Source organism: Equus caballus, chromosome 28 (assembly GCF_041296265.1).
Source record: "Equus caballus isolate H_3958 breed thoroughbred chromosome 28, TB-T2T, whole genome shotgun sequence".
NCBI lineage: Eukaryota > Metazoa > Chordata > Mammalia > Perissodactyla > Equidae > Equus > Equus caballus.
Genome location: NC_091711.1, coordinates 45,376,119 through 45,402,296, shown reverse-complemented (window position 1 = coordinate 45,402,296; position 26,178 = coordinate 45,376,119). Strand labels below are relative to the sequence as shown.

At 48.3% G+C, this 26,178-nt stretch overlaps 1 protein-coding gene and 1 long non-coding RNA gene across 8 annotated transcripts in view; one reads left to right on the top strand and one right to left on the bottom strand.

Moving 5' to 3' along the window:
- Positions 1–26,178, top strand: part of EFCAB6 (EF-hand calcium binding domain 6) — a 232,240-nt gene that overhangs the window by 152,142 nt on the left and 53,920 nt on the right. For all 6 annotated transcript variants that reach the window (XM_023631419.2, XM_070254171.1, XM_005606763.4 and 3 more), the window contains 4 exons: positions 1,875–2,107; positions 10,771–10,867; positions 15,984–16,102; positions 24,951–25,145. In XM_023631419.2, the coding sequence (XP_023487187.2) occupies positions 1,875–2,107; positions 10,771–10,867; positions 15,984–16,102; positions 24,951–25,145 (644 nt within the window). The remainder of the gene's footprint in view (positions 1–1,874; positions 2,108–10,770; positions 10,868–15,983; positions 16,103–24,950; positions 25,146–26,178) is intronic.
- On the bottom strand, positions 787–14,822 carry LOC138921222 (uncharacterized). Of its 2 annotated transcripts, none has more exons than XR_011433632.1 (6): positions 13,976–14,822; positions 12,968–13,190; positions 9,864–10,063; positions 9,007–9,161; positions 8,641–8,757; positions 787–1,477 (listed from the first exon to the last, which is right to left on the bottom strand). It is a non-coding gene; the product is annotated as an uncharacterized lncRNA (long non-coding RNA). The 2 variants fall into 2 exon arrangements; XR_011433631.1 differs by lacking the exon at positions 787–1,477 and adding an exon at positions 2,641–2,960.

The following is a 26,178-nucleotide window of genomic DNA, read 5'->3' as shown; positions in this document are numbered from 1 at the left end:
CGGAGGGGCCTGGGGGCCATGGTCGGCACTGGGATTGGACCCTGAAAGAGACGGAGAGCCCGTGCGGTGAGCAGAGGAACGGCATGCGCTGGCTTGAGCTCTGAAGGAGTCACTCTGGCTGCTGTGAGGACAGAGGATGGGGGCCAGGGTGCGAGCTGGGGGCTCATTACGGGCTTCCTGCAGGAATCAGGGGCCTTGGGTCTGGGGAGACACAGCGCAGCTGGGAGCAGTGATCTGATTCTGAAGGGAGAACCAGTGGGATGTGTTCGCACATTAGATGTGGGGTGTGAGGGAAAGTGAGGAAGCGAGGATGACTCCAGGATTTGTGGTCTGAGCAACTGGAAGAAAGCCCTGCCTCTTCTCGAGACAGGAAAGACTTGGCAGGAGCGAGTTGGGGGTGAAGCGTTTGATTTTGGCCTCGTTGGGTTTGACGTCCAAGAGGAGATAGCCCATAGCCGTTGGAGCTGTGAGTCTGGAGGGTGAGGGAGGCCGTGGAGCTGGCGACAGAGGGGGGATCGCTGCGAAATGGTTGGTCCTGTGGCCCCGAGGAGGAGGCCCCAAGGGTGGTGCTACTAGAGAAGAGGCCACCAGCTGGTTACACATCTGCCTCTGGATGGTGATGTCACTGAGAAGCAGGGGCAGCATCTTTTAAATTGATTCCCACGGTATTTAGCACAGTGATTTCACGTACTGGGTGCTGAATAATTTTTGGTGGATGAATGAATGAGTGAATATAGACAGATCTTTCCACAAAATCTCAGAACATTGTCATTAGACGCTTGGGTCGTAGCAGGTCTTGCTTTATGTTATAAGTAATCTCTCATGGCAGACCCTGGACTTAATCAGGGAATGATGGAAACGAGGGGTGTTGGGACCACATCTGCAACTCGTCGAGCCTGAGACACAGGAAGTACACATTGTGGAAGCGCAGGTGTTGACCCTGACAGAGCCCGTTCAAATCCCGACTGCTGGGCACTTTCTGTACGACCTCAGGCAACCGTAATAGTAGCCAACATTTTGGAGTGAGTGCTTATGAAATACGTGGGGCACTTTCTCAGTGCTTTGCTCACGTTAGCATCTTCAGTCTTCACAACCACCCCAGGAAGCTGGGACTTGTACAGTCCCCATTTTACAGATGAGAAAATGGGAGGTTAGACATCTTTCCTGAGGTCATGCTGCTGGTAGGCAGCAGAGCTGGGATTTGAAACTAAGCCGCCTGCCTCCAGAATGTGCCCTCGACTGTGCAGCACGGCCTCTAAGTCGCAGGTTCCCCCCCAGCCTCTGTCTCCTCATCTGCAAAATGAGAATCGCTGTGCCCCCTCGTGTGGCAGAACTGACAGCACATGCACCCGTGCACAGTGCTTCAGATGCAACAGGCCCGTCTCAGGCAAGGCTGGGTCTTCAGGGCAGTCATCGAAGACGGGGACCTGGCCTCCGGGTGGCTCTTCAGGGTGAAATCCAGTACGGCGCTGTTTTCCTGTAGACAGAAGTTGCCAAACATTAAGAAAGTTATAGAAAAACATCCAGAGCAAGATTTTTGTCTATACTGGGAAGCTCCGGCCTACTCTTTCTTCCTTCTCATACTGGAAGTACGGGTACCATAAATGAAGAGAGTGGAAAGGAAAGAAAAGCCTTTCTCGTCTCTTTTCCTCAACTCTTTGCATTATAAAAGGACACTGGAGAACATAGTTTTTAATTTCTTGGGAAATGCAAAACATGCCAAGGATATTCCTGGAGCAGTGAGATCTCCAGAAAACAGTAGTCAAAGCGCTGCCCCTTCGTCCTTTTGGAGAGACGTGCGTGCCCGGGGGGTTGGAAGTGTGTCCTCGTTGGGTTCAGAAGGAAGGGCTTTGACGGGTGCGTTCTGTTTTCAGGGTCCCTACTCTGCCTTCTTTGAGATGGACACCGACAGGGACGGCATCATCAGCATGCTCAACCTCCACCAGCTGCTCCAGCGCCTGCTGCTCAACCTCAGGGATGAAGAGTTCGAGCGCTTCCTGGGCCTGCTGGGCCTGAGACTCAGCACCACCTTAAACTTTCGGGAATTTCAAAATTTGTGCGAGAAGAGACCTTTAAGAACAGACGACGTGCCTCAAAGACTCATTAGGTAAGACGGCAGCCCAGCTCAGCGGCTTGTATGTGCCGGCCTTTGGTAACACGAAGTCCAGCATTTCCACTGTGCCCACAAAGGGGCTGCAAAGAATGGGGGTGCCTCCAGGAGCGATTATTCTGTCTTTTTCTCAGTTCACAAGGAGTATACAGTGTAGACAGACTGGAAAACACAGACACAGGTGAGAAGATACGGCCTGATCTGACCACCTGAGCATCGGTTTCTGTTTCACTGTGTATCCTTCCAGTCTTTTTACTATGCACATAAGCATGTACATATACCTTTCTTTTTATAAATCTGAGGCCATATGTATGTGCATGTTGTTCAGCCTTCCCAGACCTTCCGCACAGCACACTTTGTCTCAGCTACCGCCCCTCTCGCAGGCTCCCGCTGCAGGGCCGTGCAGAGGGCAGTGCGTGCATGCTTGTCAGGAGAACAGTGGACGTCCTCTGGGCGCTGAAATGTTAGCCTAGGAATGGATGTGAATCGGGGAACCACACAACACCTTGTGGGAATTGACGGAAACTGAGTGTCATTTCAGTCTTTTTTCTTGGCACATAAATATATACATATACTTACATTTTTCTTGTTATAAATCTGGGGTCAGCCGAGCCAACTGCTTTGGGAGAGGCAAGGACCCCTTTCCAGGCCTTCCCAGGCAGTGCTCCGCCCCAGACCCCCGTCCACCCCAGGCCGGCCTCCCTCAAGGCCAGGAGGAGAATCTGCGTCCCGCCGGGCTGTAACTCCCGTCGTCTCCTGGGCTTCTCTCAGGAAGAGCACACGCTCCTTGAGGCAGTAGCGGGCCTCCCGTCTCACCCAGTACCCGTCACGGTCAGCTGCCCATTGAGATCTGTGGATGCCGACAGGCATGAATGAAGTAGCCATCCAGCCCCTCCTTGACCAATTATTAGAAGAAGTATTAATATTTTGGAAACGTTCCCCTCCACCGTGATAACGCAGCGCTGTGTTTTCTGCGTCAGTGATACCGCTCGGTAGTAAATTCACTAGGCTGTTTGCCCTCGAGCCACTTGTAGCCCCAGGGGCTCCAGAAAAGTGGCCCCCCACCAGGCGAGGGCAAGCCCCTAGCAGGGGAGCCCCCGGAAGCCCCTGGCACTGGGCCCTACTGTGTGATACTTGGCAGCTGCAGAACGCCCTCTGATCCTGCACTTCAATTTCCCCCCCTGAATCTGTTGAATTTATTTTGTCCATACTTAAAAAAAGCCAGTGAGAAAGAAAACGACCGTAGCCTCTGTCTCAGTGAGCCGGTCGTCCAGCACGGGAGGCGGACGCCTGCTTCCGGTGCGTAGGTTCTGAGGAGCTGTAATGTGAGACTGGATTGCTTAACATTAAAACAAAACAAAAAAAAATCTCCAGAAAGAATTTTATGGAGAATGTATGCAGAATGAACATGGAACATTTCAACCACAAAACACAATCTTTTTGTTCAAATGACTCAACTTTCTTATTTGTACCTGTTCGTTCGTTCATCAGATATTCACTGGGGGTCATCCGTGTGCTATGTGTTGCCCCAGGACTAGGTGGTACCAAGATGAATAAGATGAACATTCCTTTTGAGCAGCTTGTGGTCGAATGTGGGACAGATTCAAAAATAAAGAGCTACGTTGAAATACAAGGATGTCTGAAGTGCCACAGGGAGGGGACAGGCTAAGCCTGCTTGAGGTGCACAGGAAAAAGTGGGCCATTTGAGTTGGATCTTGAGGTGGGAGTAGGAGTTCAGCAGGTGCAGGCTACCAGATGGTGCTCCAGGGCCAGCAAATAGCATTTACAGAACCACAGAGGTGGGAGTGTTGCGCACATTCAGGAAATGGGGAGAGGATGCGTGTGCAGAAGCCTGCACGATGTGTGCGTGCACGGTGGGGCATGGTGGGAGGGGAGTCCTGGAGAGGCAGGCGGGCGGCTGTGAAGGCGCGTGAGTGTCAGGCTGGGGACTTCATCCACTGTTGGTAGGCAGGAGAGGATTTTGTGCTGTGGAGTGAGAGGGTCACCTTGTGCTGTAGAAAGACCCTTCAGCAGCCCTAGAGCAGAAGTAGATATACAGGAGGAGAGGCTGGAGCCCAGGGAGATCCAGGTTGGGCTCCCAGGGTCTGGGGAGAGAGAGCTCTGAGATGCCAGCCAAGGCAGTGCTTTAGAAAGCCGAGCCCTGCCGTGGCCAGACCGCCTGCCTGTGCTTCCTGAAGAGATAGCCTTCAATACCCCAACAGCCCACAAGGAGGCATTACTCCCTGACTTTCCTCATGAAGGAACTGGGGCCTAGAGAAAAGTTAATGCCTTGTCCGGAAGGACCCAGGTGGTGGGTGACGGGTCACAGATTTGAAGCCAGGGTGCCTGTTGGGAGGGCTGCTTTCTCTGCCTAGAAACTCACCCTCCCAAGCCTCACTCTTCTCCGCCAGCCAGACCTGGGCACCATCCCTTTCTGGAAGCCATCCTACCCTCTCCGATGGGTCCCTCTGCCTTCGGGCCTTCACTTCCCACCTGCGTCATCAAAACAATACTTCTGGAAACTTGGAGAGTTCAGAACTTTGTTGAAGAGAGGAAGACCTCGTTTGCTTCATAACTGCAAAACATCTTCATTTTTAGATGTATGAATACCAAATAGACTAATTGGTCCAATGACCTGTTTCATTTCTACATCATCTGTTTCCTTCCAGTCGCCTTGTTGAAAACTCACCTGCCTTGTCCCTTCGTCTCCTGACGACCCACATCAAGTACATTTTGGTGCAACACATCATAAAAGAGGAAAGAATACTGTCCTTTGTCCTTTTAGCAAAATTAGATGGTCCAGCTTCTTGTCACAAAATATTGTATGATCAAGTCCTTCCTGATGAATGACTAACTGAAGGAAAACACCAAATTTCCTTTTTGTGTTAGAAATAGATCATTCACTCCTGAAGAGATTTGGCTTATACGATCAGTTTCACCATCATCGGTGGAATCTAGAGTGCTCTTCTCTCTCCGCATTTATCTTCTGGTTTATCTAATAATTGTGAAATACCTTGCTATCTCAGTTTTCTTCCCTTTGCTAGTTGGGCATGAAATCAGAATTCTGAATTTTCAACTGTGTTCAGTGAAAGCTAACATAAGACTACAAGATGGTGTCACTGTCTGCTTTTGTACTTTCTTGAAAGGAGCTGTTAGACTTCGGGCAGTGCAATCAGAAAACTGCAGGGTGATGCAATAGTGGGGATTCTTTTCGATATTATATCATCCTGCCAGCAATTCCACCATTTTTTGTTTTCCTATTATTATTCGTCTCTTTTTTTTTTCAGCATAGTTGGAGACAATGAGTAATGACTGAATATTTCTTAGGGTGATGAAATAGATGTAGTAAAGTTACAATTAAGATCACTAGGACCCCATAATGTATCACAGACGTGTAAGAGGGTTCAGTGGACCCATAGGATAATTGCAAGAGAGAATGAATTTTATTTCACAAAGAAAATAAATTTTTTTGTTGTTTCTTTGGAAGACCTCTAAGAAAGAATATAAGTCGTGAATGCCTATCCTCTTTCTAGATTATCTAGAATTGTTATTTCTTCCTTAAATATTTGATAGAATTCACCAATGAAATCAAGTCCTGGAGTTTTCTTTGTTTGAAGGATTTTAACTTATAAATCCTATTAGTTTAACAGTTATGAATCATTCAGAATTTCGATTTCTTCTTGAGTGAACTTTTCTAGTTTTTGTCTTTTAAGATATTGGTCCATTTCATCTAAGTTGTTAAATTCAGGGATAAAGGTGTTCATAGTATTCCCGTGTTATTCTTTTACTATCTGCAGTGTCTTTAGTGATTGCTTTTTCTCATTTCTGATGTTGGTGGTTGATGTCTTCTCTCCTTTTTTCTTGATCTGTTTGGCTAAAAGTTTACCAATTTTATTGATGTTTTTTAAGAACCACCGTTTCATTTCATTGATTTTTCTCTATTGTTTTTCTGGTTCAATTTTGTTGATTTCTCTTCTTTATTATATCCTCATTTCTTTTCCTTTGAGTATAGTTTGCTCTTCTTTTTTGTTTTCTTAGGTTGGAAACTCAGACTTTTTATTTGAGTTCTTTCTTTACTAATATAATCCCTAATGCCATCAATTTCCTTGTAGGCACTGGTTTAGCTGCATTACACAAATCTGGATATGTTGCAGTTCTTGTTTTCATTCAGTTCAAAATATTTTCTAATTTCCCTTGAGACTTCCTCTTGGGTCCATGGATTATTAGAAGTGTGTGTTTTTTAATTCAAAATATTTGCTTGGTTTCCTGCTGTCTTTCTCTGATTTCTAGTTTAATTCTAATATGGTCAGAAAACATACTTCGTATGATTTAGTTCTTTTACACTTGTTAAGGTTTATTTCAGGGCCCTAGAAATGGTCTGTCTTGGTGACTATTCCGTGGAGACTTGAACGTGTATTAGGCTGTTGTTAGACAGAGCGCTCCGTAAATGTCAATGAGATCAAGTCAATTGATAGTGTTCAGGTGTTCTATATTCTTGCTTGTTTTCTGTCTATTTGTTCTCTCAATTGTTAAGTGTCGAAGTCTCTAACAATAATTTTGCATTTATCTGTTTCTCCTTCCAGTTTTATTAATTTATGCTTCATACATTTTGAAACTCAGAAAAAAATAGTCTTTATATTCACCATTTCTGCTTCTCCTCCTCTATTTCTGAAGTTCCAAGTTTCTGTCTGCTATCATTTTCCTTCCCCTAAAGACTTCCTTTAGCATGTCTTTTAGAGCAGGTCTACTGGAGATAAATTGTCTTAGTTTCCCTTCATTGAGAATATCTTCCCTGCTCCTTCATTCCTAACAGATATCTTTGCTGGATATAGAATTCTGGTGGGAGCATTTTACAATGTTTTGTTTACAGCATTTTAAAAATGTTGTTCCATTGTCTTTGGGCCTCCGTGGTTTGTGGTGAGAAATCCACAGTCGTCCGAATGGGCTTCCCTCCATGTGAAATGGTCGTTTTTCTCGGGTTGTTTTCACAGTTTTTTCTCTATCTTTGGTTTTCAGTAGTTTTAGTTTAGTGTGTTTCCGCATGATTTTTCTTGAGTTTATCTTTTTTGGGGATTTACTGAACTTTTGAATCTGTAAATTCATGTTTTTCATCAAATTTGGGGAAATTTCAGCTCTTATTTCCTCAAGATTTTAGACTTTTTTCTGTACCAATCTCTTTCTCCTCTCCTTTTGTTACCCCAGTGACATGAATGTTAGACCTTTTGATTTTGTGTCACAGATCTCTGTACTGTAGTCCCTGAGTCCCCTTTCCTCTTTTTTTTCTCTCTGTTGATCAGATTGGATTATTTCTATTCATCTATTTTCAAGCTCACTAACTTATCCCTCTGTCACCTCCATTCTGTCATTGAGCCAATCCAGTAAAAATTTTATTTTTGTTGTTATATTTTTCACTTTTAAAGTTTTCACTTGTTCTCTTCTTTTTCTTTTTCTCTCTCTTTCTTTTTTTGTTTTTTAAAGCTTTCATTTCTTTTCTCAGAACTTCTGTCTTTCCACTTATTTCAAGGATGTTCACTCTTACTTCCTGGTTATAATAGCTGCTTTAAATTGTGATATTGTCAACACCTGCATTACCTTGGAGTTGGTGTCTGTTGTCTTATATCCTGATAATTGTTGAGATTCTCCCGGTTCTTTGTATATTGAATGATTTTGGATTGTATCATGAACATTTTTAATATTGTAGTATGACACTCTGGTCCTGTTAAAATCCCCTATAGTGTGTTCATTTGTTTGTTTGTTTTGTTTTAGCAGGCAACCAATCCAGTTAGTTTCAGATGGCAAGTCCTGACTGCCTTCTGTGGCTTTGGTGTCAGTTTGGTTTTCAGAGTCACTGTACACCATCAGGCCAGCCCGTGTGTGTGGAGCCCAGTCTTAACCATACAGTAATCAATTTCCCAAACTTTCGCTTGACTACTTCAGGCCAGTTTCACACATGTGCACATCAGAGCTGAACCTGGAGCTTCCTGCACAGATCTGTGCATCTCTTTTACCAGTTCTTGCCTCTCAGTGATTTCTCCCCACACTCTCCAGGCCCCAGGGGCCACTTTTTTTTGTCTTTTGGCTAGGAAATCTTAGATTTTAGCATACCTGAGCTGTAGTGCACTTCCCATGACTGGGTCCACCTCTAGGGCAACATGGTGAAAGAAAAAAATAATGTGGATTCCTCCAACACTCTTTGAATCGCAGGGACCCCCCCCTTTCCCACTTCCTCTGGTTAGAGAGAAGAAGTTCACTTTTAGGTACTACTTGGTCACTGCTATTGCTGGCGCCATCACAAAAGTGCAGTTTTTTAAGTGGGCTTGCCTCGGATCAGGACTGGGATGTAAAAAGAGACAAAAAAAAGGAGGGATTCCCATACTTTTTGTACTGCAGGCCCTCCTGCCTAGTTCTTTGGTCAGAAAAACAGGTGTTCTTTTGGAACTTTTTCTGTCCACGTCTGCTGCACAGTTCCAAAATCAGGCTGCCCTTAAGCCTAAACTGGGAATATGGGAGGACAAAACCATGAAACTCACCTCTGTATCAGTCATTCTTCAAGTTTGATTTCCCTCTCCACCAGCCTCCTGTTGCTTACTTAGTGTCCTCGGAGAATTTCTTTTTGTCTTCTGTCTAGAGTTTGTAGTCATAATCAGCTGGAGAGAAAGGGTGAAGGGTGCCAGTCCTTCTTGCTCGGACCAGAGGCACATCGCAGGGCTCTCCCACCGGCTGGAATGCTGTTCCCCGAGGTCACACATGGGCCTCCTCATCACTCACGCTTCCCTGAGCCACTCCCTGACCTTCTTAGCTGAAACGTCCCCTGCTGTCATTATTCATAGTGGCATTCAGTATCTGAAGTTATCTGATTCACTCATTTTTCCAAGTATTTGCTGTAAGTTTCTCACCATCACAGTGTGAGCTCCTGAGGACGTGAGCTCTGTCCGCGTTGCTCGTCACGGCATCTGCAGGACCCAGAGCAGCACGTGTGTAACGAGTTTTTATGTGTCTGTGACTGACGGACTGGCTGGTAGGAAGGCTGGATCTGATCAATCATCGAGATCTAAAGAGCCAGACCATAGGAGAGGAAATAAGAAACTTCTGGAAAAGGCCATGGAAAAACCTTCTGATCTCCCTAGAGGAGACAAATATGTAAAATGGCAAGGGGAGAAGTGGGTGGGATAAGCAGCAGGAGTGCCTGCTCTGAGTGTGGCTCACTAAGAGAGTCCAGGCCAAGAGCCTGGAGGAGAAGTCGGCTGGGGCTGTTGGGTCTGTGTTTAGACAGTGAGGTCAGTGGGGATGCACTGACTGTGCAGAGGCAGAACCTGCCCCTTGGGATCTCCATCGGAGCACCTTTGGGGAAGTCCAGGTGAGTCCTCTGGGTGCAGGTGGATTTAGGAGGAGTCTCAAGGTGAAAGCAGGGGAATACATGACTCCAGCACCTAAATCCTTTTGAGCAACCGTGAAAATGCAACATAATCCCCCCGACCTTCCAGACCTTCAGTGGTAAAGTAGTGTTGGAAGATCAGACTGGGTGACCTGTGGATCCCTTTCTACCCTTGAAATTCCGTGGTTCTGTGAGGTCCGGTAGGCAGTTGGAGAGAGATGGAACGGAAAAGCAGGTGGGTTAGAGTACTAGTTTCGAAATAGAAATGTTAAGTGGAAAGAGGATCCTCAGCACAGCAAACACCAAAGGTGGCCCTCACCTCTGTGAGACTCGTGTGAAAGTCTATATGGGGCCTCTGTGGGGGTCCCTCGTACTCACTCTCGGCCAAGAGGCACTGATCGCCCAATGTGCCTGTGAATAAGTGCGGTTCCAAGCAGGAGTACAGATGTCGTCCCATTTCAGGAGACCGTCGGGGTGACGCATGTCCAGTGGTTTTGCTGGAGGACTGCCTCAAGTACTCTCGTATCCACTGGGAAAATATTGCGGGTGCAGATCTGGGTGTGGAGCACCTCAAGGCCCTGGAAGTGGAATAATAGATGCTCCCTGGGAGCAAGGCCACACAGAGAAAGAAGTTGGGGGTTTACAAGTTTTTACACATCCCTAATTTGTTTTGGGGAGTGGAAAAAATCCAGGGCACCCCAAATTCCTTCAGCCACGGTCTCCACTGTGCCCCGCTGTGGCCTGGCCAAGGCAGTGAGCACAGGGTCTGTTTCTAAGTGTCTTCAGTGCCCCTCATCCTGTGGGTAAATAAACGAGTTTGATCATTTTACAACCTACAAGCTAACTTTTGAACATTAGCTGAGGCTGAGAAGTCTGTTAGCGATATTCTCCATTGTTCCTGAACTGTTTACCTTAATCTTCATTATCACTCTAACTTGTAAATTCAGAAATAAGCTTTTAGTTATTTTCTTCCAAAGACATTTAAAGTTATATTGTGGTTTTTTCCCCTCTGAGAATAAATGAGCCCTGTTTGTTTTGTGAGATGCAGAAAAAGTTGAGTAGTAGTTGTCTGAAAATAAACACGGACTTATAAAATTTAAGAAGACTTCCCTAACGCGCAGCTGGGGAAGTAAGGCTGTATTTTCAGAAGGCAGTTAGAGCAGACGTGAAGTCACAGACTTTAACGGGATCTTTGAAACCAACAGGGGGAGGGGAGCCCCTTGGGAGATTAATGAGTTCATTAAATTTAAACACAGTTATTGATTATTTTTTTTTTTCTTTTAAGACCAAAACAGAAGGTCGCAGATTCAGAACTAGCTTGTGAACAGGCTCATCAGTACCTTGTTACCAAAGCAAAAACCAGATGGTCAGACTTGTCTAAGGTAAGAAAATGATTATTTTCTTAAAAGGGAAGGAAATCTATTTCAGTGTTCCTAGATCATTGGGATGATCAAGCTATTTCGATCCGGTCGCTGAGATGGAAAAGTGACTTTGTATACCCACTTTGGTGACTCCTTTTATTCTTAGTGTACATGTTCAAAGTAAACTCTCACAGTCGAGGTCAATTGATGTTTATAAAAATGACTAATTGTAGGAGTTACATGGACAGAAATTCCTGGCTTTATCTCAGGTTTGATATTAATTAAAAATTTAAATGAAAAATGTAAGACGCTGTCATACTTATTTTTAGACAGTTACAAACATGCATTTTAAAGAAATATTTCTTCCTATCTTGCCAAAATTACAGAAAGCACGTTTTGAAGGCGAGTACGCTCCACGTGCAGTCTGTAAATTGTGATGGTGGTTGAGAAGGGAGACGTAATGTCACAGTGGCAGCTGTACCTGCAGGACAGTAGATCCAGTGTGTGACCCTGGGCTCGTCCTGAAGCCACAGATGCGGGACCCCCATTTCATAATGAAACAAGGACACAGTGACCTCACCTTAAACCATGCTTTTAAAACTACATTCTGGAAGTGTTTTCACACTGCTTTGAAGAAGGTCTCCACTTGGTTGTGTCTGGTCATTTTCTTTGAGTGTTTGCTCTGTCTTGACCTGTGCCCAACGTGAAGTTGTATCTTTAAGTCCTGTTTGCTCCTGGCTGCCTCTCCCCAGTCCCCTGTCCCCTTAGAATTGACAATGCTGGCCCAGGCCAGCTAATCCCACAGCCCGATGCTGGGCCCGCCTTCCAAAGCAGTCCTTCCACCAGCCAGTGAGAGAGAGCAGAGCACACTATTCCCCGGCTCCTCTCTGACCTTTAAACTCCCTCTGACCCATGAAAGAGGAGCCCCTTCTCTCCAGCATCCCTCCTCTCAGCTGGCCTGCCCACCTTCCCCTCCATGCTGCCCCTCCTCCCTCTTTCCTGTCCCCTCGAGGCTGTTGACTCCGTATGTAATGCCCCCCTGGCCCCCCTGCTGGTGCAGGGAGTCGTGAGGGCCACCTGCAGGCCCTTCCCGCTTCGTCCTGCCCCACTTGACTCACCCAGCACATACTGAGTGCCGTGGGTTTGTGCCAGGGGTTCAGTGGTAACCAAAGTCAATCTGCTCCTGCCTCGTGGGGCTCACAGCCTAGGGGAGGTGCCAGTCAGCAAGCAGAGGCATAGTATTAACAAAGCAGATGGGCACCCGGGAGAAAACAAACAGCCTGTCGGGGAGTGACTGGAGGGCTGCAGGGGTCTTTGTTTCTGCCTTGCCGAGTCCATCCTTCTTGAAATGTTTCCTTCTCTGGCTCCAGGACGCCCTTGGGCCCCCTGCCCTCCCTGCCTCGGCCTGCCCTCCATCCCGTGGGCTGACCTCCCCGCCGTCTGTGTGGATTCTCACTCCACGGACAGTGTCCTCCACACCTGCCCCTCCACTCCTTCATTCCCACAGCCTCTCAGAGCCTCTTTATGCTTGATGTTCTGCAGAACCGGAACTGTGTGCAGAGGGCACGTGGGGCCCCGGAGCGCTGTGCTGCTCAACCAGCAGCCCCGGGTCTGTCCCACAGAGGTCTCGGTCTCTTCTAGAACTGAGGCTGGCGGGAGTGTGGGAAGGGGAAGAGACGCGGAGGGTTACAGAGAGAGGAATCAGAGCCGGTCTGAAGGGGTGTGTGGAGGCGGGAGCGAAAGGAGCCACTTTGTCCAGAATCGAGTGTTATGCATCACACTTGTCACCTCACTGGCCCCCACACCTCTCTTTGACCCCCGGAGGACTAAATGACCCTGTGAGTTTTATTATTATTATATTAGATGTCTCTGTCACTCCCTTGGTTTATTCTGAATAGAGCATTGAAGGAATTCGTTCTGACTTCGCAACCTGCAGAAAGTTAGCATGGCACATAGATAAGGCTAGCAGCATTCCCAGCGGCCCGCCCAGGGACAAGACAGTGCTGTCACATGGCGCTTGCACGCCTGCCCTGTGCTTCTGGGTCATTCGTTTGGAGACCATGGAAGTGACTGGGGCTGGGGGGTTTGTCTCCCTCTGCTGCATTTCTGGGGGGGACTTACCCACAGGGCCGGCTAACATCTGAAAGGGTGTATCCTCCAGTAAAACGCGTTTGGAACCTGAACAAGGATTCGGGTATTTAGTTGTCTAGTCATCTTCAGAGCGAGTCACTGGCCAGCCGCTCAGCCGTGCTCTGTGGGGACACCTCCAGCCGAATTCTCAGAAGCACGCACGAGTCATCCCGTCTGGGGGCAGTTTAATATGCTCCGTTCCAGTTCAGTGCTTCTGGAAAATAAGTTGGTTGGTTTCTTCAGCAAACATTGTTATGAGCTAACTATGCTCTGTTGCGAGGTGTTAAAGAAGCAATGACAAAAAAAAAATAAAAACATCGTCTCTGCTCCCAAGAGACTTGTAGTCTGAACACCAAAAAGAGTGTAAAGAATTGTATGTATTCCGGTGGAAGTGGCTGGTGTATGATGAGGGTACCCAAGTGACCCAAGAAGAAGAGGTCACTTAAAAGATGAGCAGGCAGTGGACGAGGTGGTGAGAATGGGGAGGATGTCGGGGCTGACCACATAGTGGGGCTGCACATAGCTCAGCGCTGACACGTCCACAGGGTCACACCGGGCGTTTGCAGGGCGAGGCAGCCAGGGACACGCCAGAGCAGCCTTACGTGCTGTAAGCTTTTAAAAACTTTTCAGTAAAGTCCACCTAACATAAAATTTACCATCTTCAGCATTCTAAATGACCAGTTTGGTGGCATTAAATGCATTCACGTTATTGTCATACTATGTGCTCTAAGTTTTTAAAGGTACTTTGAAATCTTCCAGACCTAATTTTTTTAACTTAGTAGTTTTTTAAGTTGTGACTCTACAGTGGAATATACTAATAATATATGTATATAACTATGTGTATATATAATATGTATATATTTTATATGCATATATAGTATATACATATTATAACAGATATAATAATGTGTATATAATAATAAGTAGCTGCCATGTGTCCCAAATTGTATCCCACCATGTAACCAACATCCAGAGGAAGAAACAGAGTGTCATCAATACCTTAGGCCGGGGGCAGCAGGCTTTTTGTGCAGAGAGCCAGACAGTAAGTTTTTCTGGCTTTGTGGGCTGTAGGGCTTCAGTCGCGACTACTCAGCTCGGCCGTTGTAGCACTTGGTACAATCAGACTTCTGAATTTCCTCCTCTTTAGTGGATGTGTAACAGTATCTCATCGCAGTTTTAATTAGCATTTGTTGGTTGCTAATGAGATTGGGCATCTTTCATTTGTTTATTCATCAGTCTGCTTTCCTTTTTCTGTGAAGTGCCTGCTTGAGACGTTTTACAGTTTTCACGCTGGGCTGTCTGTCTTTTTCTCATTGGTCAATAGGAACTCATACTACGGTTTGGCTACTAGTCTTTCATAAGTAATATGTGATGCAAATATCTTCTTCCAGTTTGTATTCTGTGTTTTCACCCTTTTTGTATAATGTCTTTTGAGGAGTGTGAGTTCCTTTTAATGCAGTCAAATCTGCACATCCCCCACGGATCTTGCTTGAGAAACCCTACCCTGAAGTTGTGAAGATGCTCTCCTGCGTTCTCTTCTGGGAGCTTTGCAGTCTCACCTTTCACATTCCGGTCCTGAAATCGCACTGGATGTTGCATATGTGTGGTGAGGCAGGGACCAGCTCAGTTCTTCCATCTGGAGATCCCGCTGTCCCGGCACCATTCAGTGGGATAAGAGATCCCCCAGTGATCTGCGGCGTCTCCGCTGTCCTGCGTCAAGGCCCTGCGTGTTTCTGGGCTCATCGCTCTGTTCCCTTGGTTGGCTTGTCTGTCCCGGCACTAATACCGTATCTTTGTAGTCACCATGACTTAATCATATGTCATAATTAGCCCCCCATCCGTGTTCTACGAGAGCTTTTGAATCAATTTGTAAAGTTCCACAAAGAATAAAAAAACCTATTTGGATGTTTCTTTGGAGAGAAATAATATCTTTACAATTTTGAGTCCTCCAATGCATGAACATAGTGTATCTCCATTTATTTCAATCTTTTTAAATATCTTTCAATAAAATTTTAGACTTTTCTGTGTAGAAGTCTTATAATCATTTGTAAGACTTGTTCCTGGGACTTTCTGTTTTTGATACTATTGTAAATATTATTTTTAAAATTCATTTTCTGTGTCTGATATATAAATATATGAATGATTTTACCTCTTGATATTGAATCCAGATTTCTTGATAAATTCTCTTATTATAACTAATTTGCGGATTCTTTGTATTCCTATGTATACAGTAGTGTCGTCTGTGAATAGTGACAACTGTATTTCTTTCTATCCTATTGTTAGACCCTTGTTCCTTTTCTTGCTTAACTACCCTGGCCGGGACCTTGAATACAATGTTGAATGGAGGGCGATGGAGATGTTCTCGTCCCCCTGATCTTGAGAGGACCGTCTGGACCCTCCACCCTGCGGTGTGATGCTGCAGAGCCGCGGCAGAGGCAGCCGTGCACCCTCACAGCGTCGTTATGCGGAGGTCAAATGCGCGGTTTCTTGGAAATAACTTAGGTGGTGCTGAGTGCCGGGCTGAGTTACTGGCTCTTCTAGCCCGTGGTCCTCTGAAATGCCTGACATCCCCAGGTCCCTTTTGCACCCCTCGGGGACATTAAGATGGTACCATATCTTCTTGTCACAGCAGCTGGAGTCTAACGCCCTCGTTTCCCCGCTTACAGTAGAGGGTCCAATCCCCTGCCTGGTGAGATGATAACCTCAAGTCTCATTTCTCCGGCTCTGGTTGACCCTCATTGCTTAATAGGTTCTGAACCCAAGCTATTGGTCAGGAGAAGAATCCGGGCCGCACACCTGCGGCCACTCATTACCCAGAACCAAGAACTTCTGTCCACAGTCACGTTTGCTCTGTCACCTTCCTTACAGGAGCGACGAGGTGTCTAGAACTCAGCCGGCGGCTGGGGGGAAATGTCTTATGTTGTTCCAGATGCTGCTTATTGAAAATCCTGCATACGACCATGAACACATTTGGTATGTTACTGAATGCTGTCTCCTAATATTGCAGAATTTTATAGAAACTGATAATGAGGGCAACGGCATTCTTCGACGACGGGACATAAAGAACGCGCTGTATGGTTTTGACATCCCCCTCACGCCGAGAGAATTTGAAAAGCTTTGGATGAGGTAGGTGGCATCTGAAGATTGGCTCTTTTCCTTTTCAGTGGTCTTGGCTTGCTTGCTGCAAGGTCAGCACCAACCTTTCATCCCTACTTAGGGGGAAGCGGGGGGCCAGGAATGGTTTTCTTCAGTTGTGTCTGTCCTATGTCCTTGTTCTCCCTAGAAAGCAGGAGAGAACAGGAATAAGAGTGGGTGAGCAGGTGGGGCTTCAGGAAGATGGACAACCAGGGTTAACCCTCGTCACCTGTATTAGGCTTGAGAGGAGTTCAAGCCGGACTTTGACTGCTTTAGAGAACTCGGTCGCTCTCCAGACACTTAACTCTAATACAACTGGCTCAGCACACAGACCTGCAACGAGTTAAGGGAAAAACGGTCTGTCCCCATTGGCTAAAGATGGAAATCACTGTTGCACGACTTTTATAGATAAGTAGTTTGTTGGAAGAAAATAACCAAACTTTTAGCAACTTTGGAGTAGTTTCCCAAGGGTGTCTTAAACTGAAAATAATATCTAATATTGGTTACATTTTTCAAAATGTATTTTAGATTTAGCTGGTTTTGAGTCGGGCCCCGAGTCCCAGTATTCCCTGTGCAGACGTCTCCATTTCAAGGTACACTAACCACGCGGTCTGTTTCCAGGTTCCAGATCCATCTTTGAATTACTCCTTCCTCATTACATGTTAGTTGCCACTTGCATCCCCCAGGATGGTGTACCAACACTGTACGTCCTCTCAGGGGCAAGCGCACAAAGCAGTTCATGTAATTTTTTAGCTTTTCATCTGTTCAAAGTGGAAGGCTGAAATGTGGGCTGAGTTTAGAATTAGGTGGGCTGTTTTGTGTCTGATTTAGAAAAGCGACTTGAAGTTCTTACAAAATCCTTATTTTTTTAGATCAGTTCCAACTCGGGGCCAACTTAGACTCCTTATTCCTGTTCTTTTCAGTAGATTAAATTAGTAGGCACAACTGAGTCATCAAGAGATTGGAGTGCAGCAGGCAAATGTATGGACTGCCCGCTATGTGGACCTTTGGGATGATGCAAAGATGCCTGTGTGATCCCGATGCTCAGGGAGCCGTCGGGGGATGGGAGACATTCACCGAAATCCTGGGTTGCAGCACTGAGCGTGATAAATGCCAGGGAAGGGACGAGGTGGAGCAGCCTGGGCGATGAAAGCGGGAATGCGGGGGCCGTGGGGCAGCGGGCGGCTGTCACGGTAGGAGTGATGTGGAAATAGTTCCAAAGGGTCAAGGTGGGGAAGGAGGACGGCCTCACCCACCAGACAGTCCATGAGGCGTTCCGTGAGCAGGGGCCTGAGCTCCCAGGGTGAGAAAGCCGGAGAAGGCGCTCCCCTTGCCGTGGTCATCGTTTGCGGGCATTATTAGCCAGGCCTTCGGGGACAAGGAAGTTTGAGTGGGGCTGTGGCATGAATCAAGCGACGCCTTAGGGTGATGCGTCAGGAAACAGTTCAAGATTGGACGGGGGTGAGCACGAGGAGACTGTTGTCTCCATCAGGGTGGGACAGGACAAGCCCCCGAGCTGGGTGCGGGCCGTAGGCATGAGGGTGTTGGAGTCAAGTGTCCCCGCAAGGCTCTCGTGTGGAGAACCAGGGCGCGCTCAGCCCTTCCTGGAGCAGGGACAGAGCGAGTTTCCGTTTTCTCGGGGGGTAGACACTTGCTTTTGGCTGAACTTTCTTTATACATTTACTGACCTTATTAAATGTCAACCCCGTGCTATCATCCTCTGGGCCTCCGTCTGCTGTGCTAAATTAGTTTGAGTCAGGGTAGGCTAGCTGCAGTAACAAACAAGGCCGACACCTCAGAAGCGTGCCCTGATGACAATGTCACAGTCTAACGTGGGTGTTGTGGGGCTCCACCCACAAATCATTCAGGGACCAGAAGTCCCATCACCCCCCTGGATCTTTGGTGTCTGCCAGCCGAGAATGGGGAAGAGCAGAGAGGACCATGTGGTCAGCTCTGTAGGGACCAAGCCTAGACACTGGCTGTCACTTTGCCCACGTTCTGCTGGTCAGAATCCCTTCCCATGGCTGTGCCCCCGGAAAAGGAGGCTGGGAGAAGCAGTCTGGATGTGTGTCCAGGGGGAAAAAGAAGTGAGATGGCAGGACTCACCATGGCATCTGCCACACTTGGAATTACGTCCAAGGGAGCAGGAAGGGGGCATTCGAGAGACAGAAAACTCCAGGAGTATGTTCACCAGTGTCCAGCCAGGAAAGCAGGAACCTCTCCAATATTTACGGGCCAGTGGGACATAATGCCGTGACTGATTGCCCAGATGTCAGCAGGGCCAGATGTCTGAAGTGGAATGTGGCATTGCTCAGAGGCCAGGATGCTGCTGCCCCTGGGCTGGAAGAGCATGCAGGGTTGGTGGGGGGTGTTACCCAGAGATCAGGAAGCTGCTCCCCCACCAGGGACTGAGGGCAGAAGGGAAGCGGGTGTTTCTTAGAGATCAAGAAGTTGCCTCCACCCCAGATACTCTCAGAATCTGCTGGATCTCAGCTGCTGGGCTGAGCAGGAGCCACTGGAAGCAGCCTGCTCTGTCCTCTTCCCACCTTCTGACCAGGCACACCTCCGGAACGTCGGGGGGTAACTCAGAAGACCTGCTGAAGGATGAGCACGGGGCTGAGAGCCAGCAGGTGAACATCCAGCCAAGGGGCAAAGGAGGGCATCCCACTCCAGGCCTGTGGGATCACCGGGGTGGCTGGAACACGTGCAGCGTGGGAGATACAGACAGGAGAGGAGGCCGTGCGTCCACTGAACTGCGTCGTGAAGGGCAGGACAAGGCAGGGACCCTGTCCTGAAGGCCAAGTGTTTAGTGGGGAAAGACCTAGGCAGGCCCGAGTTCTAGAAAGGTCACTGGCCACAGGGAGGAGGGTGAATGGCAGGGGACACAGAGGTGCCTTGGGGCTGTCTCAGGGCCTAAGCAAGAGGAGGTGGTGAGCTTTCCTGGGTGGTGCTGGGAGGGCTGGGGAAGAAGTAATAGGTGTGAGAGAGATTTAGGGTGGCAAACTAGCCTTGAGCTCCTGGAAGGAGAGGCGGCACGAGCAGGAGCTGGGATGCTCCTCAGATTCTTCCAAGTCCCGCGCAGAAATCGAGAAGACAGCCTGAGGCAGCTGAGTCACCTGCACTAAGGGCTGTGCTCTGAGTGGGACCCGCGCCCTGTCCCTGGAACCCTGGGCTGAGCTGGGTGGCCTTGGGCCAGTGGCTCACCTTCTCTGGGCTTCAGTCGTCTGTCAAATGGGACGGCTATGGGGACCAAACGATGTGTGTGGAGTATGGCATATATAAGCATAAAAATCAGTGGCAAAAAGATCATATAGACTTAAGATTATTTTCTGATTGCAATAGTAATACACACTCATTTTAGAAGACTCAGAAAATACAGAAAAGCATGAAGGAAAAGAAAATATGACAGGAAGAAGCAGCCGTGACCCGGTCGGTAGAGATGATGAGCAGTGGTAACCTGGTAGTGGAGTTTTTCATCGGTTTTCTACGTGTTTCCTTGATCTCAGCCAATCGCCGTCACCCTCATTGCCGCTCCTGGCCTGTCCCTCTCAATGGCTCAGTGCTCGCTGACGAGGCAGCCACCTCCCGCTGGGCCACTCCCTCCAAACCCACCTCTGCATTGCAGAGCAGGGCAGTGAGCAGCAGGAGGGGGCCGCCAGCGAGGGGTGGTCCAGGCGCCAGGAGCCTCCTGCAGGTGCCCTAGCGAGGGAGGGCGTTCTCCCACCACTGTGCGAGTCAACAGGGACCACAGGGAAGGCAGGGGGCAGCTGGGGCCAGCGTGACACAGTCTGCCAGCTCAGGGGGTCCAAGTGTCAGAATAGGAAAGCCCCTCAAAATTGGGTAGGTGGAAGTGAGGAGGGAAATAACATTCTGTTCTTTCAGAAACACAAAATGAGAAAATAGGGCAGAATGCAGACAAGGAAAAATTTGTCAGCATCCATTACTCACTCAACATTTATTAAGCACCTGTGAAGTGCGCTATCGTAGAGCTTAAGACTGGTCTAAAGGGCCTCGTTTGTGCTGTGGAAGTAAATGAATAGATTAACCCCCAGATCGCAGTGCCCTGGCACATGGATGTTGTATTTCTTATTCACCCAACGTCCACCGCATGTCGAGCGGCTCTTCTGCACAGTTCTCTTCCAAGTGGTGATTTGGGGGTCTGGCTGGCTTCCAGCTGGTGGCTTCATCGTCCTGGCAGGGGGCCCCTCCCACCGAGGCAGGGACTGCAGGCCGCAGGATCACATGTGGGTTTTGGCGGACTTCTGCCAAGAAGTGACACACTTCTGCCCACAGCCTATTGCCCAGGGCTGGTCAGTGGCCCTGGTTGACTGCACAGGGGCTAGACAGAGTGGGGAGCACGTGAATGTCAAGCGGGGCTGTCACAGGCTGGCTCGTTGAGGATTAAAGGGACAAAATGTTCAAGCCTGAGGGAGGTTGCTAATTGTGAAAGGAAACCTGCTAACTGAAGCCAAAATAGGATCTTTAAGCATGAGATTTCAGGAGCAATATGTCTGGAGAATCTGCTAAGAATAAATTACAAGATGGAAGTGTATTTATTCATTCATTCATCTGAGCATCATTGAGCAGGAATTTTTTGAATCTTTCCAAGTTGTAGGGCCTGTGCTAGATTCTGGGGTTCCAGAGATGAAGGCAGCCCCACCCTCAGTTGCTCACAGCTCCCAGGGAAGACATACCTGCAGACGTGGTGACAGCTACAGCATGCCAGGAGAGACAAGCGTGGGCGGCCAGGCTTGTGGGAGCAGTGTGGGTGTTCAGGGAAGGACCCCAGGAGATGCAACGCCTGAACGCAGTTGTAATAAACAGCCATGAGTCATAGGTGGGGGAAGGGCATCCCAGTGAGCAGAGAGGCCCAGGGCCGGGAGGAGGGCTGGGAGAGGGAGGATGCTGCCTGGATCAGAAGAGCCCGTCAGGGGCAGGGTCCCAGCACCAGGTGTCCCACAGACCTGCTGCCCAGGGCCCGGGAGGCCCTCCCTCAGGGGGATGCTCGGCATTCTGAGCATCTTCTGAAGTCTCATTTCATCAGGTGCCATTCGCTATTGCATCTAAAACAAACTTTGCTGAGAAACTGTAGAGACAGTGTGTTGTAAAAATGCACCCAAGGAGGACTGGGGTAGGAAGGCAGCAGTCTCCGAAACCTCGGTGTAGATTCTTTGTGTGTAAAACCAGCTAATCGGGTGGACTCTACAGGACATTTTGGAGATGATGCCCAATTTAGGCACATTTCTTGATAGGGTGGGTAAGTTGTGTGTCAGTATTCCAGTATAAAAAAAAAAGACTACGAAAAAGTGCCTGTGCCGTAGGCATTGGCTCATGTGAAGAAGACGTACGGATTTAGGTGAACAAGAAGCTAGATCACCTCCAGTGGCTCAGCCAAGGCAGTGCCCAGAGAGAGCCTCCTGGGTGCCGTCCTGGTGGAGCTCCTGGGCAAGGAGAGCCTCGGCTGGGACAGGATCTGAAAGGTTGAACGCACAGAGTCTTTAACTTAGAAAAGAGAAGACTGAGCGGGACGGGGTGGTGGGGATCGAGTTTTAGAAGAGCTGGATGTGAAGCGGGGTTCGGCATGGAGAGGACTGGCTGGGTGGGCTCTTAGCTCAGCATAAAGAACTTTCCGGTGATTAAAGTTGTCTAGAACTCCAGTGGGCAGTCTTTGAAGGAGCGGTTTTCCCTTCCCTGGCACGGCTTCATCGGAAGCTAGACCGCTGCTTACTGGGGAGCGTGGAGGAAAGGTTGTGGCCCTGGATGGGGACTGGAGCAGGTGGTGTCTAACTTTCTGTGATTCCACCAGGGCTTGGTGGATGTGCCCGTTGGTCATGGCCAACTCGGGCAGGTGGACATTTTGCATTCTGAAGGGCAGCTGTTTGAGCCATCAGACCGCCCTGGCAGATGGTACCCGAGAGAATTCCTTGTGTCCCAAGCTGCACAAGGTGCCATCTCTACCCCTGTGGCATGGCCTGGGTCGTCCGTGGGGCTTACACCAGACCCTCTAACTCTGGGGTTAGTGGTATTAGAAGGTACTTATGTCATTGATGTAAGAACCAAGTGCTTTAACTGAGCCTAAAGGACTCAGACTGTCTAAGCAAAGCAAAGCAATCGATGGGAACATATTCAAATCATGTGTACGACCAAACTGCCGTGTATACAATAAATGGGCAGAGTAATCTGATTATGTCATAAATTAGTGGCCATTGCCATATGCAAATGCAAGTTTTTATGGGTCCTCTGTTTCTGTGCACATTTTTCCTGGCACATCTGTTGCTGAACCATTTTAAAATTCAACCTTTATAAGCAAGTTGATTTTTTTTAATGTTGCACAAAGGATTATGTAATGGGGGTGAGGTTATGTAGGCTGAATTAACTCTCTGATTATTCACATTCATAACAATATTTCCATTGTGATTGTGCAATCTGGTCTTCTGCTCCTTTGCAATGAGAGTAGACTGTTTATGATCTTTATTAATGAAGTAATTAAGAAGTGTCTTTTCATTCAGTTCAAGTGTCATGATTTAGAGTTTGTCGTTGGTGTTCCCTTGAGTATAACAGGGAAGGGTGGCAATTCCTTCCTTAGGAACACGTGTCTTTCACATTCGTTAGCTCAACAGACTTGTACTGACAACGAAGCTTTGCAGGCCTGCTGCTGGGCACTGTGAGTTTCCGGGTAAAGATCAGCAAGGCTTGGTTTCTCCTCAAGAAACTCGCCGTCTGGCAGGGAGAGGAGACACGGACTGGAGGCAGAGGCAGCATGTGGTTGAGCCTTTGGATGGGGAACAGCAGCAGCAGACAGTGCCCTACACTCCTGGAGCATCACAGCTCTGCTCTGGCCAACAGGACAAGCCTTGGGAATTACAGACCCCAGGGGCCTCCTTTTGTGGGTGTGTCACTTTATTTTGTTTTAGAAACAAGTTGGCTGAATAAAGGTAGCATGGTCCTTTATTGTGTTGCAAGTACTAAGGTCGTTCTAATAACAGACACCGGAAAGGTCTTAGAGCGTTTCCTAAATAATAGGAAGTCAGCAGTGCTGCAGCGCGCTGACTCGGCCCAGAGGTCTAGGAACGCCTTCAGTGGCTCGCAGATGAGGAGACGGAGCCCCAGCGTGGGTCAGGGCCTTGCCAGGGTCTTGAGGCCGGTGAGCTGCTGTTTGACTTGGAGTTCCCCACCCTTTGCTGCCTCTCCACCCCGCTAGAGGAGAATTTCCTTATCTTCTAAGATGGAGTCCATGATTAAAAACAAGCCTGGGTGGGGCTGGCCCCGTGGCCAAGTGGTTAAGTTCGCGCGCTCCGCTGCAGGCGGCCCAGTGTTTCGTCGGTTCGAATCCTGGGCGCGGACATGGCACTGCTCGTCAGACCACGCTGAGGCAGCGTCCCACATGCCACAACTAGAGGAACCCACAACGAAGAATACACAACTATGTACCGGGGGGCTTTGGGGAGAAAAAGGAAAAAATAAAATCTTAAAAAAAAAAATTTAAAAACAAGCCTGGGTGCTGAATAAGGTGGGTGGAAGTCAGACACAGGGCAAAAGGAAGCTGCAGCCCTGAGGGTGCAGAAGGACAGGGTGGGGAGAGGAGGTGGCCCTGGGCTCCTAGGCACCTTGGGGGACAGGCCCACTTGGCCTTGGGGAAGGATGGAGGGCACTCCAACTCCCAGCGCTCTGCAGATTGTGGCACAAGTGCGTGAAGCATTTGCCCAAACTTCTTACCCCCTTGTCCTCCACCCACCACCCTACCCCTTGAGGACATAAAGTTGTGTAAATAAATGCATTTTCCTCATTGTTATTCAGCTGAGACGATCGCAGAGAGCTTCGAGTGTGGGAGGCTCGGGGTGAGCGTGGAGCTCTGCAGCTCCTCGGCATCTTGCCAGTGAGGGAGCGAGGGCCAGGAGGACTGCGCCTCGCAAGGTCGACCGGACGTCAGAACAGCAGCCTGCGGAGAGGTGTGCCCGCACGCTGTTTCAGTGTCGTCTCGGTCCTTGTGCCTCTGAGTTCATCTGCGAAAAATCACAGCCACCAACGCCGTTTTTATTGATTAGATGAAGACCGAGATCTTCCTGTAGAAATAAATGCTTTTTTTTTCTTTAAAAAAGATTGGCAATTTGCCTTAAAATTTTTTATTGAAGTAATTCTATTCTATTTGAATAATGTTGGGAGATTAAAAAAAAAAACTCTCCATTATGCCTTTTCTAATGAATTAAATTCAGAAAAATCTCATTAGAAAATGACATAAAAGGCACGTAGCATAGTTCTTATCTTGTTTTCCTTACTAGTCTCTCTCATTGGTTGTATGTAATTCGCATCTCTTCAAAGAGAAAATGGGGAATTTGAATCAAGTGCATTCACTTATTGGAGTTTTAAGACTGAATATGCTTTTTGAAGGATTTTCTTCTAAACCTTAGCATGGTTCCTCGTATGTGGAGGTGCTCAATAAAAAAACTGTTGAATGAATGGAAGGGTGGATTTTCATTTTCTCTGGTCACAACCGTATTTCTCCAGAATGACAGGTGGACAGATTCAGTTGCTGCCTGTTGGAGTGGGCCAGGGTCACAGCATACGAGGTAAGCTTTCTGTTGATTAGAGCAATGGTTTTCAAATTTCGATGAATCGCCCAGGGATCTGGTTCAGTGCGGATTGGGGTCAGGTCTGGGGCGAGCCCTGAGATGCTGCGTTTCTGACTCCCCCAGGTGAAGCCAGTGCGCTGGTCTGCGGCACACAGAGCGATGAGGACCTGGGTGGCCCCTTGCAGACAGTGCAGATACTGTCAAAGCCCTGGGCACGACGCACCGTGGCAGCTACTCATGAGAGTTTGTTTGTTTGTTTGTCTTCAAAGCTATGACACCGAGGGAAGAGGGCACATCACTTACCAAGAATTTTTGCAGAAACTGGGGATCAGCTATTCAGCAGATGTTCACCAGCCCTATGCAGAGGATTATTTCAACTTCATGGGTCATTTCACGAAGCCGCAGCAGGTGCAGGAAGAGATCAAAGAGCTGCAGCAGAGCACAGAGAAGGCCGTGCCAGCCCGGTGAGTTGCAGGTATTGTACAGAGAAGGCCATGCCAGCCCGGTGAGTTGCAGGTATCGTAGGACCAGGAGCTGGCCGGGTGCTCCATGTTCACCCTTGTGGTCAAAGTTGTTTAACGTGGTACCTTCTGGCGCTGGCAGAATTATCCTGACACTGTCAGACTCATTCCCTGCGGTCAATGATGGGAATGGGCGCCAAGTCACGGAGATAAAGGAGGTAAAGAGCTCTGAGCCCACGCACCGTACCCAGCCGCGCTCTCTGCTCGTGCATGTTGCATGGTTGCCCTGGAGAACGTCCCTTCTCTTTGTTCACTGTGTTTTGCCCGCCCCTCCACTGGCCCAACTAGAAGCTAAGTTCTGTAAAGACAGGCCTGTCTTCCTTAAAGCAGAGCCTGACACCTAACAGGTACCCACTCAATATTTGTTGAATGAATGAATGAACAGACATATTCTTTAACTCCATATTTCCACTTTGGGGACTTTATCCCAAAGGAATAATGCAGAAGAGGCCAGCACTTTAGCAGTGGGAGCGTCTGACTTGCAGTGTGCCCTCAGCAGCAACGGAAGGAGCACCTGCTGACCCCGCGGGAGAGCACTGGCTTGCAAAGTGTGGCCCTGAAGGACGTGAAGCAGTGCCTGCCTGTTGCAGTCGGCATCGTGAAGACTGGAGAATGTTGGTGATCGAAGGCTAATTGGAGGTGACGTTTTAAACAGTGTGCATACCACAACTGGGACCATGTCAGATGTGTACGGGTCCGTGAGGACCAGAAGATGCTCTGCAAAGGGGATGTGTCACATCCGGATGGAGGGGCTGTGCTTGATTATTTTCAAAGTTTAAAACTAGTTCCTAATGTCATATTTTAAAAATTTATAACATGGAGATTTTGCTGCATTTGATGTGGCCATAAGGCAATGGACGGGTTTCCTTCACCAGTGGCGGGCGTCGGCCGTCAGCACTCTCCGGGCCAGCCTCTGCTCCTCGCTCCATAGCTCTGCCTTCGCTCCATGGTGCTCTCATCTGTGTGTCTGTCTGTC